Here is a 13,339-nt window from a genome sequence, read left to right as displayed (position 1 = left end):
CTTACCATTTGTTAGTCTATCAAATAGAAAGATATCAAAATTCCAATTTCCAACTTTTTCCAGCATACACTGAAATGAAAACCAAACATTCCTACTGTAATTTAAGTTCAATAACAGTCTGTCTTTTACAGATAGTCCATAGTGAAGTTAGTGAACATGGAAAGTGATTTACTTTAAGAAATTCAAAGTATCATTCTCCTTTTAATCATGACCTTTCCAACTGGCTCCAAAAAAGTGTCCAAAGGGTAATCTCCATTTGGAAAACCAAATATTTTGTATTCCAATTAATGAATGTACAAGTAAGGTTATTGTTTCTTTCAATTCATTCCTATACTCCCATGAACTTTTCAAGAATTCTAACATAATTTAACACCATGAGCCATATATGGTTCATACATGGCATGGTCTAGAAATTAGATTTTAAAAATAAGTTATAATAGTTGAGTACTTACTATATTCCAGGTACTGTTAAAAGTGTTTTGCTTACTCTTACTATTCATACCAAGACTATGAAGTAGGAGTTGTCTTTAACCCTCCTTTATATATGGGGAAACAGGCTAAAAGTAACTAACTTGCTCAGCTAGAAAGTAATAGAGCTGGGATATTAATTAACTCAGGCGGTCTGATTCTGGAACCTAGGCACTTGAATCTATACTACACTATGCTTAAGTTATTTGTCATTCCTTTTCTTAAAAAAAAAAACACTCCCAACTTACAGGTATTTATTTATATTCTTTAAATATCATTATACAATAATTAATAGCCTTTATTACATTTAAGTTGATGTGTATTTCAGTTGAACAAATAAATCTCACAACAACCAAACCAAATTCATGGTATTTTTACACTATATATTTGTAACCTGAAATTTTTGTGGAAAGTTCACTGTTGTACACATCTATCAATAAATTGACGTAAGAAATACTCTTACTAATAGTGATTATTTGATAGTACTAACAACCACTCATACACAGATCAATATTCTCATTTTGTTTATTTTTAATTTTTTTTAATGTTTATTTTTGAGAGAGAGCATGTGTGCGTGTGTAAGCGGGAGAGGGGCAGAGAGAGAGAGGGACACAGAATCTGAAGCAGGATCCAGGCTCTGAGCTGTCAGCACTGAGCCCGACGGGAGGCTCAAACCCAGGAACTATGAGATCATGACCTGAGCCGAAGTCAGACGTTTAACCGACTGAGCTACCCAGGTGCCCCGATATTTTCATGTTAAAAAGCAGAACCTGTAAACTTTTTACAATTTAAAGAAAGCATGAACACTTTTCTATAGATTTCTTTCACAAACAGGGAAACAATTTTTTTGCACTTTAATGTAATTGTAAAGAAGGTACCTTAGCCCTATGTACACACACTTACAAAATCTGGCCTGTAAATATTAGGTAAAAAATAATTTTAAAAATATCAGAAACGTAAGATCATTAAAAACTCTCACTTGGTCAAAAACAAGCTCATCTGAGCTCCACCTTCATTAAGACATTTCTTTTAAACTATATAAATAATGCTTACAATCACTGGGTTTAATTAGAAAATGTATAAACCCTCAAAATAGCTCAGTGATGCAAGAGACTATAAAAAATCATTTGACTATAAGTCATGAGACCTAATGTCCTATGCTGGGTTTACCTCTAAACAGTGGGTGAGCTCAAACAGTCCCTGATGCTCTTTAGGTCATAGATTCTTTATGTATAGCATATAGACATTAGATCGGAATAGCCATAATATTCTTCCCAGAGTTAAAATTCAGTGTGATCTTATAGTTTAATGTTTACTGATCTACTTGTTACTTACTGTTACAATAAACAAAAACATTTTCATTCTTTTAGTTACTTCAGAGATCTCCCTTGCTCTGTAATACCTAATTATAAAATGAACACCCACTCTAAAGGAAAAACTGAATAATGGGCTTAACTAATTTTTGCATACAAAAAAAGGTTCTAATAAGTCAATCCCATATGGGAAAAAAAGGGTTTCATGAAACTTATCAAAAATCAATGTTTTCTTGAAAAAGTTATACACACCTTGGCTTGTCCATTATAATCATCATCTAAAATGTTTAGAGAATTTGAAACAGTAGTACCGCGAAAAAAGCGAGAAGATCTAAGATACCGCTGGAAACTTAGTAACCTCCTGATATTTCTTGCAGACACAGAAACTTCAATTTCAGATTGAGCTGAAATAAAAGAAGTAAAAGGTGAGTATAGCAAGTTGAAACTGTGCACACACAATCTTTGTTATACTCCTTTCTAGTTACATACAAACCCTTTTTAAAAAAACGAATCATTATACCACATTTCTAGGAGAGAAGTACTTCATTTGTATTTTCAACTAAAGAACTAAAAATGAAGGGGTAAACGGTCAATTTTGACAGGATTTGGAAAGCTAATGAGGAATGTGGCTGGATTAATAATCAGGTTTTTTGTTTTGTTTTTAACTCTGAAGAATTATCACCTCTCATTCTATTGCTTGAATATACTCGATAGACATTATGAAGAAAGACAAAAATCTAGTTTCAAACTACCCTTCATACTGAGAATCCAGGTCCCCAGTTACATATGAGAATTATTTAACAATTACACAACTACAATGTCTCAAATCCTAAGGAGATATCATTTCAAATATTAAGATAATTTTATTTAGAGGAAAAGGAGAAGGACTGGAAAATTAAGTAACATATTCTATTAAGAATTCTAAAGAATAGGGACAAAAATCCTGTAAGATGAAAAATTCTAAGGAAGAGCAAGTTTAACACAACCATTTTTTCCTCTAGTGTTAGAACAAACCAGTTTCCTTAAGTACCAGACAAAGTAACAGACTTGGGTTAAAAGCCATCTTCTAGGGAACACATGTTATCTTTAAACTCTAGAATCAAACTAAATTCAGTGAAATGCTCATAATATATAAAACACATGAAAAAGGAGACTAAGGATCAACAATTATCATCTCTTAACTTCTGTTAACTTAAACCCACCAGGAAGAATGGCAGGTGATCAAACATACTCTCCCTTATGCATCCAGTCACTAACTCCTCTATTAACCTGTATTACCCTGTGTTTTCATATCTATAGAATAATGGCAATTAATATGCAGTTCAAAGGGTGCTGGATTGAGTGAGATAACGTATCCATGAGCTGGATATATTAAGTAACTGGTTGCAATGTAGATGATGATAAAACTGATGTGATGCCACTGCTTGGAGGTATGCTTCCAGGTAGTTATCCTAAATTCCCAATCCATTCATGTTGCTTTATTATTATTTTTTTTAATTTTTGAGAGACAGCATGAGCAGGGGAGGGGCAGAGAGACAGGGAGACACAGAATCCAGAGCAGACTCCAGGCTCCAAGCTGTCAGCAAGAGCCTGACATAGGGCCCAAACTCACTGATGGTGAGATCGTGACCTGAGCCGAAGTCGGACGCCCAACTGACTGAGCCACCCAGGCGCCCCTCATGTTGCTTTAAATAAAAGTAGTCACTGGCTCCACATCATCTTAAAATGAATTCACGTCCTTAGTCTGAAGAAAAGGCTTCATGTTACAGGTTCTGGCTCGTTCCAGATGTGACTCAGATGTCATTTTCCCTGGGAGGCACATCTGAACGACTGCACGCACACTCCCCATGTAGAAGTGGGAGGTGCCTCCTCTGGGTTCTCAAAGCTCCCTGTGCAGACCTCTATCAGACTACTTCTGATATTGGATTATAACCACTTATTTACCTGTCTCCTTTGACAAATGGTGACCTCCAATGTAGCCAAGAACTACTTTTATTTTTCATCTCTTTATTCCAAATGCTAATAATAGCACCAGCTAGGTATATGTAAAACATAATGAATAAATGGATCCTCGTTTTGAAATAGCTGATGAGTTTTCAGGCTCCCATATACTCACATAAGCCAGAAATAAAATAATATACACTGTTATGTACATTTTTCATAATGTACTCATTTTTCATTCCAGTGAATCTAAAATAGAAAGTTTTTAGAGCAACTGTGGAGTTAAATTTCTGATCTTTATCAATGTAACTTACATTAAAAGGAGTACAACAAAGATGGTAAAACTACTAATCAAGTGATTATGTCTGAACTAGAATTTGCATGTTTGAGGACATGAGGGTAGACTAAGTGTTCTGTGAAAACAATGTTCCAAAGTGCTTTGCAAAAAGTACCTCATTTAGTCCGCAACAATGTCAAAAGATAAATATTATCATTCATTTTTACACATGAGAACACTGAGTCTACAAGAGATTAAGTAACCTGCCCAAGGTCACACAGCCAACATAGGACAAGTGGATTTTAAAACACAGAACTGTCTGTTTACAAAGCCTGTGTCCACACTATTACGCATAGGTTTTTATTATATCTCTATTGTTTAATTATTAAGTGTAAGATTCTGTGTATGACATTATTCAAAATTGTCTTTACGTAGATGAACGTGTGCAGAAAAAGAAACACAGAGGGGGAAAAAGCTAAGGTACACGAATTTAAGTCTAATATGATCCTTTTAGTCCTATTCTTAGAACCACCATCTCTGTTTTGATAAGGCACCTTACAGTTTTACAAAAGCGCATTCACAAAAGCTATCCCAGTTAGTAATCACAACAATCCTGTGAAGATGACAAGACTATCGCCCCCATTTTACACACACAACTTTAGAAACCAAAGTAGAAATGCAATACAATTAATGCATTAGAACCAAAGCATTTAGAAAACTTCTAGAAAATGTTGCAGAATGTCTTCTATTCATTATGGAAAAGAGTTCAAAGTCATGAGCATGATTTCATGAGCATTCCCTTCAAGTGATCTTAAATCACAAAAGGTAACAGTTTTGTCACTGGCAATTATACTGAATCACTATGTGAATATATGTGTGTGCATACATGTATACACTAATAACAGTAGCATCACTGCTTTCCAATTATATATCCAAACTCATGCACCCTGGAAATAAGTGTGAGAATCTCTTTGGGAGCATAACTGCACAAGGACCAAAAAACAAATTAGCCTCACTTGAGGGGAAAACCCCAATAACTCAGTCCACCATGCTAAATCCTCGTATCAACAAGGCAGGATTCACATTATCAATGGTTAAGACATCTGGCAGTCTGGCAGCACCCTCCTTGCCCCTGCCTTACTCCTATTTTCTGAGTAATTTTTGACAAGTCACAACCTCTTAATGTCTCACTTTCCTTAAATGAAAAAAACAAAAACTAAATGTAATTCGTATCTTCCTATTTCATAGAGTTCTAAAGGTGGTACATGTTATCAAGAGTTCTGTTTTGACCATATTAAGTTGAGAATGAATATTAGACACTAACTCAAGGGGAAATGCTCACTCATAGGAGCCCAATGCATCCAGCAAGACCAATCCCATAAATAACCTACACAAAGGATAAGAAACAGAGTTTCATTTAATGACAGAACCAGCCTTAATAAGTACTGATTATTTTGCAGACAACCTAAGAAAGGACAGAGAACCTGTCCAGATGAAATAGCAAATCAATCACAGAACAGTGTTTTCTGCACCTAGAAGGCCTGGGGAAGATTACTTAAGAAGATTACATTCTGGAAAGAATGAAAATTCCATGACACCTTGTAGAGATAGCAGCTAAAACTACCTCAGACCTTTGCTTAAGACAATATGGGACCAGAATTTGAGGGAAGGAGGAAGAGAATATTTGATATTTCCATTAGTCTAATTAGTAATATGTAATGCATTTGCACTTCAAAAATGAAAAGGAAGGGCGCCTGGGTGGCTCAGTTGGTGAAGCATCCAACTCTTGATTTTGGCTCAGGTCATGATTTCGTGTTGAGTCTGAGCCCCAAATCAGGCTCCACGCTGACAGTGTGGAGCCTGCTTGGGATTCTCTCTCCCTCCCCCTCTCTCTCTCTCTGCCCCTGACCCACTCATGCATGTGCATGCTCTCTCTCAAAATAAACAAATAAACATTAAAAAAAAAAAAAGAACAAACCCGAACCTAACCCCTACCCAGTCATCCATCCAACCACCTCCCAAGCCTTCCCCCAAGATAATTTTTTTCTTAAAGATTCTTGTGTATTTTTCCCGAGTTTTTTGATCAAATGTATGAAATCCTTATATACTATTTTTCTACTCCTTTTACATAAATGGTACCATATATTCCATTATATGTTCTACATCTTGCTTTTTATCTTGGTGCTCCTTCCCTATACATAGAGACCTTCCTCATTTTTTTATGAGGCTATCAAGTATTTCATGATATGGATGAACCATAATCTGTTTAACCAGTACTGCCCTGAAGAGCATTGCTACAACTTTACAATTTACAAAAAATACCTTCATTTTGTAAAATATGCTTATATTTCCACTTCTTGATTTGTCAGCTTAAGACATCATCCTTTAATATTTGTTATTACATGCAAGGAGATGACTCTATATCCTACTTTCCCTTTCCCAATGTTTGTTAGTTGATGGAGTATATACTTTTTCTTTCATGATAATAATGTATCTCACAAACAATGTATCTTTGAATGGTAGTCTTTGTATTTGACAGACAGCTTGACTAAATATAAATTCTTGTCTTTCATTTTCCTTCCTGGAGTGTATTTCAAAGTACTGATTCATTACCTTCTGGCATTGAGGTTTGCAAAGTCTGAGGCAAACCCTTTACTTCCCCCCTTTAGTGACTTGGTCTTTTGCCATGGCCACCCACAGAAACTCTCTTGATCTTAAAGTCCAATGACTTTGCTAAGATATACCCCACTGTGAACCATTCTGGATCATTTTCCCCTGATACATGGTGTGCTCCTTCAATATGTCATTTTAACTCTTCTGTTACTTATGAAGAGTTTTCTTGAATGGTATCACTAAATATTTATTGCATTCCACTATTTTAGCTTTATTATTCAGAGACTAAACTGTTATGTTGAAACGACTTTACCTATCTCACTTCCTCTCCAATTCGTTTTAATCATTTATTTGTTTTGTTTGCTTTCTTATTTTTCCCAACCCTGCTTAGCTTCTGAGATCAGACAAGATTGGGTGCACTCAGGGTGCTGTGACTGCAGACTGCTTTTCTCATTTCTATCCCCTATGCTCATTATCTTGGTTACTGCATATTCTACACCTTTGGTCCTACCAAATGCCTTCATTTCTGTGATATATTTGGACTTTTGCTTCTATTGTTTTTCTCCTAAATATTTATTTTGAGAGAGAGCGAGCAAGCAAGCAGGGGAGGGGCAGAGAGACAGGGAGAGAGAAAATCCCAAGCAGGCTCTGTGCTGTCAGCACAGAGTCCCATGCATGGTTCAATCTCATGAACTGTGAGATCATGACTTGAGCCAAAGAGTCAGATGTTTAACTGACTGAGCCACCCAGGTACCCCTTGTTTCTACTCTTTCTTGATTCTGAATGTACATGTTTCAACCACTTTTTTTAATCCTGCCTTATTATCTATTCCCTGAGTTCAATTTGTTCTTTATGGCTATTGCTTCATTTAATCAAAAAAATTTTAATGTTTATTTATTAACAGAGACAGAGTGCAAGCGGGGCAGGGGCAGAGAGAGGGAGGCAGAATCCGAAGCAGGCTCCAGGCTCTGAGCTGTCAGCACAAAGCCTGGTGTGGGGCTCGAACTCACGAGCCGTGAGATCGTGACCTCAGCTGAAGTCGATGCTTATCTGACTGAGCCACCCAGGTGCCCCACTTCATTTAATTTTTTAAGTGAGTGGTACAAAATTCAGTCACACTTTCTTACACCATAAAATTAAACTCAAAATGGATGAAAGACCTAAATGTGAGACAGGAAACCATCAAAATTCTACAGGACAAAACAGACTGCAACCTCTTTGACCTCGGCTGCAGCAATTTCTTACTTGACATGTCTCCAAAGGCAAGGGAAATAAAAGCAAAAAAATGAACTATTGGGACCTCATCAAGATAAAAAGCTTCTGCACTGCAAAGGAAACAATCAACAAGACTAAAAAGTAACTGACAGAATGGGAGAAGATATTTGCAAATGACATATCGATTGGATAAAGGGCTGGTATCAAAAATCAAAAATCAAAGTCAACACCCAAGAAAACAAATAATCCAGTGAAGAAGAGGGCAGAAGACATGAACAGACACTTTCCAAAGAAGATGTCCAGATGGCAAACAGACACATGAAAAGATGCTCAATGACACTCATCATCAGGGAAATACAAATCAAAACCACTCTGAGATATACCATCTCACACCAGTCAGAATGGCTAAAATTAACAACTCAGGAAACAACAAATGCTGGCGAGGATGTGGAAAAATGGGAACCCTCTTGCACTGCTGGTGGGAATGCAAACTTGTGCAGCCACTCTGGAAGACAGCACAGAAGTTCCTCAAAAAATTAAAAATAGAACTATCCTATGACCCAGCAATAGCACTGCTAGGAATTTACCCAAGGGATACAGGAGTGCTGATACATAGGGGCACTTGTACCCCAATGTTTATAGCAGCACTTTCAACAATAGCCAAATTATGGAAAGAACCTAAATGTCCATCACCTGATGAATGAATTAAGAAAATGTGGTGTATAGGGGCGCCTTGGTGGCTCAGTTGGTTAAGCGGCCAACTGTGGCTCAGGTCATGATCTCAGTTCCTGGATTCGAGTCCCGCATCAGGCTCAGTGCTGACAGCTCAAGAGCCTGGAGCCTGCTTCAGATTCTGTGTCTCCCACTCTCTCGGTCTTTCAAAAGTGAATAAACATTAAAAAATTATTAATTAAAAAAAAAGAAAATGTGATATGTGACACAGACACACACACACACACACACACACACACACACACACACACACAATGGAATACTACTCAGTGATGAAAAAGAATGAAATCTTGCCATTTGCAACAACGTGGATGGAACTGGAGGATATTATGCTAAGCGAAATAAGTTTAGTCAGAGACAGATATCACATGATTTCACTCATGTGGAATTTGAGACACTTAACAGATGAACATGGGGGAAGGGTAGGAAAAACAAGATAAAAACAGAGAGGGAAGCAAACCAGAAGAGACTCTTAAATACAGAGAACTGAGGGTTGATGGGGGTGGGGAGGTGGGGAAAATGGGTGAAGGGCATTGAGAAGGGCACTTGTTGGGAGGAGCACTGGGTGTTATATGTAAATGATGAATCAGCGGATTCCACTCCTGAAGCCAAGACTACACTGTATGTTAGCTAACCTGAGAATTAAAAAAAAAAAAAAAAATCAGTCACAATTTTCATCAATTTGAAGTAACATTTTTCTGTGAGGTGCTCATTATTCCAAAGTATGAAATTATCATAATTACTTACTCTTTTTGCTTCTGGGCTGTTTCTTTTATTTTTCTTACAATTCTGTAATAAGCATTCTTATAACTATACCTTTCCACATATCCTAGTTGATTCCCTTGGAATACACCCTCAGAAGTAGAACAAACACATAGGAGCACATTTCAATGGCTTCTAAAACACACTGCCAAACTGGAGAATAAGTTTTCTAAAAGAAAATTAGAGGTGCGCCTGGGTGGCTCAGTCGGTTAAGCATCCTACTGCAGTGCAGGCCATGATCTGGCGGTTTGTGGGTCTGAGCCCCGCGTCGGACTCTGTGCTGACAGCTCAGAGCCTGGAGCCTGCTTCAGATTCTGTGTCTCCCCCTCTCTCTGCCCCTCACCCGCTCATGCTGTCTCTCTCTCTCTCTCTCAAAAATAAGTAAACATTAAAAGAAAGTGAGAGAGCCTTCCAAAACTGTCCTAGAATAGCTTCCAAAATATGATCTAAGGGATCAGTAACTATAAATCAAGGATAAAGCATGATGAGATCATTTTAAGATGGAAATTTTTAGTTTCCTCAGGTTTGCTTCCCTCCCACTCTTCCCCCTTCTACACACATACATACACAGATTCCCTATAACGATTAGAAGGAAAAGTCTTATATTGAAACAAGGAAAGACCACTACAGAGAAAAAAAGAGTATCAAGTTGAATAAGTAGATATCATTTAGGAATATATAAAAAAGAATACATGGGGAACTGGAAACAGGAATGAGTGACTGAGAATTTGACTAGTACCCTCATTCAGACTGTTACTGAAAAGCTCACCCTCTAACCATATTATGTAAAATCTGACCCTACTACCAATACTGTCACGGGCTCTCTCTGTAACATGAGGTGTGCCATTATTTATTTCAAAGCATAATACACAGTAGATTAAAATTGTCTTTATTAAAGCCCAGCTTCCACCAGGCCATGACTATTTATTGTAAGTCCCAGGGTTGTTCTAGTTTACATGGTTACCTACATTCCAAACCAGCTTAGAAAGCTAACAGGGCTCAGCGAATTAATCAAGTTACTATTAAAGAGCCGTTAGCTCTGTTGGTTCTCTTCTAAAATATAACATTACCTCACTATGTGACCATGAACAAACTAATCAACTTCCAAAAAATTAAATGAGTATTGTTACTTGATGATCATGGGAATTACTTCCAGCCATCCATTCTTAGATTCTCTGAGCCAAAAAAATGAAATGTGGGATAGCAGGCAAATTTAGAAACAATGTTTTCCCCTAATATTAGAAAGGAGAAAGGAGATACAGGCAATAGGTTAAGGAAACAAAAGGGCCGGAGAATCACACATGTTCAGCAGTATTACTCCTGACAGTCCCAGACTCACTTCTCTATCATTCAAGTAGCATGGCAAAAGATGTCACCAACAGTTGTTATACAAAAGAGGTTTTTAACAGGAAAGGCTTTGGATCTTGAGACTTGACGGCTACTTGCTTTAATGGTCCACAAGAGGGAGCCTTGTAGTCACTATATCTGCCACCTTAAAATCCTAAAAATCACTTAGATGCATATAATCATGAATTACCCTTGGAGACTATTTAAACAATGTTTTTTAAATTCAGTTTTAACTGTAGTCTAGGGCAATGTCATGTGGAATGGTAATGGAATAAAAAAACCTGAAGGCATTCTATATTCTAACCTCTCCTTTAATTTTCCTAAACACACACACACACACACACACACACACACACACACACACAGACACCAGAAGCCATATCTGCATATCTGAAAGGTTATTGTTAAAATACTGAATAATTACTTATCTGTGTCTATGGGACAAATTTTCTTGGAAGAACATCTACACTTGGCATGTGTGGATAAATGAAGAAGAAAATAGCTAGGTGCATAAAGCAATGGCCTTTAGTAGAGCAGTACATGCTGATATGCAGAGGCAGTACAGCAGAGTAGATAAATCCATGAGCTTTGGAGTTACACACCTGAGTCTAAATCCCAGTTCTGCCACTTCTACTAGTTTCGTGACATTAGGAAAGCTATTTAAGGTCTTTACCATTTCCTCACTGTAAAATAGTCGTCACAGGACTGTTGTAAAAATTAAATAATACCTGCAATATGTCTTTTTTGGGAAAGAATAAACAATTAACACTTAATAGCTATAGTTATCATAGATATCAAATTTGTTTTTAGTTAAGGTATAATTGACCTATAACACTGTATTAGCTTCAAGTTCAAATATTTTTAATTTTTTTAGTGTCTATTGAGAGACAGAGAGAGACAGAGCATGAGCATGGGAGGGGCAGAGAGAGGAGACACAGAATCCGAAGCAGGCTCCAGGCTCTACGTTGTCAGCACAGAGCCTGACACGGGGCTTGAACTCACAAACCATGAGATCATGACCTGAGCTGAAGTTGGACGCTTAACTGACTGAGCCACCCAGGCGTCCCTCAAGTTCAAATATTTTTAAACACATGACCTCACACTACTTATTTTAACAAAACCAAATTTATTCTTCATGATAGCATACTTCATCCTGAAGACCACAGCATACTTTTATGTACTATAGAAATAAATGCACATATTTAAAAGATTTCAAAATATGCATATTTTGCATGTAAAATGTTATTATTTTAAAATGAATATATAAACAGTCTAAGCTTTAATGCAAATCAAAGAAATAAATGAGCTACTCATAATCTAAAACCAGATCAATGTTAATATGAGAATAAGCTGTACAATCAATATTCTTTCCCTTAAGCAATTCTTATAAGCTTAGTTTATGGAATTCAATGTTCACTTTGACAGGATAAAATAATTGGTATAAAACTCTTTTAAAAGATTATAAGATTATTGTTATTATTGTTATGGATTAGGCATTTCCCCCCTTCAGAGACGGGATATATGATATGTTGGATCCCTCTTATGTTCAAACTCAGGACTTGAAGATAGCTCCTTATTCATTACATTTTTAATTACCTTATTAGTGAACTGAGAAAGACAGACAAAAAAAAAAAAAAAAAAAAAAAGGAAAGAACAAAGACTTAAGTGTAACAGGTAAAATAAAGCCTAAAGTTGAATCTCCTATTCCCCCAGTTCTCCTAGGTACAATTAGACCATTAAAATGTATTAAGATTAATGTCCATTCCATATCAGCTCCCTAATTTATGCTTTGAAGTTAGAGAAGACATCTGGGGGACAGAATGTTCTATCAACTTGAGACAAAGAAACAAAAATCAGTGGTTTTTAAATATAGGCATGTGGTACAGGGGATCGGAAGTAGGAACATTCATGATGAAAAAGACAGGGAAAAAAGACATAAGATTCTTGTTTTTTGTGATATCTCTGTGAACTATCATAGACATGTTTGTTTATGTTACATATTACAGATGTGATTTCAAGACAGATGAATGATTGGGAACAAACTAAAATTTAACAGAAACCTCAGCAAAAGATGACCTCAGTCTACAACACCACAGCTATAAGTAGAGGCTGGCTTGCCTTCATTTGGAATGAGACTAAATTACAAGTGATGAATAGCTGTGTTAGCAGATCAAACAAATAATGGCTGAAGAAAATATGCTTGTAAATAGTAAAGTACTGGCCAGGTGGTACAATAGGAAAGATAATGAGAAAAATTCTGTAACAAAGACAAAGTCATGGCTGAGGGAAACACCAAGCAACAACTTTTACACTTAAAGGGAAGAAGCAGAAAAAGCTACCAAATATAACAGGATCTACCTTTGTATGGGAGTTATTACACATTAAAGACTGAGATCATCTGAGACAATAAAATTAGTGAGACCCAAGCTTTTAAACTCAAAACACATACAAACAGATGTTCTTTCTGATCATATAACTCAGTATAAAACAGGTACTGAGGTCTAACACAGTCCTGTTAGGAAGACAGGAAACAATCCCAAATCAAACACACATGAGGATCTCAGAAAAAGTTTAAGGCGTTTTATATCTTTTCATAGAAAGTCATTACAATAAAGACAACATGAGACATTTGATTCAACAGAAAGTCAGCAACCAGCCTGAATGTGGTTAA

The 13,339-nt window shown here is 36.6% G+C and overlaps 1 protein-coding gene across 3 annotated transcripts in view; it reads right to left on the bottom strand.

Moving 5' to 3' along the window:
- The window catches only part of PDE7A (phosphodiesterase 7A), a 123,158-nt gene that overhangs the window by 28,327 nt on the left and 81,492 nt on the right, over positions 1-13,339 (bottom strand). For all 3 annotated transcript variants that reach the window (XM_049633333.1, XM_049633335.1, XM_049633334.1), the window contains exons 4-5: positions 2,034-2,185; positions 6-69 (exon numbers count right to left, since the gene is read on the bottom strand). In XM_049633333.1, the coding sequence (XP_049489290.1) occupies positions 6-69; positions 2,034-2,185 (216 nt within the window). The remainder of the gene's footprint in view (positions 1-5; positions 70-2,033; positions 2,186-13,339) is intronic.

This window comes from Panthera uncia, chromosome F2, assembly GCF_023721935.1.
Source record: "Panthera uncia isolate 11264 chromosome F2, Puncia_PCG_1.0, whole genome shotgun sequence".
Classification (NCBI taxonomy): Eukaryota; Metazoa; Chordata; class Mammalia; order Carnivora; family Felidae; genus Panthera; species Panthera uncia.
The sequence above is the reverse complement of the archived record's forward strand: the minus strand, read 5'-3'. Positions and strand labels throughout refer to the sequence as shown.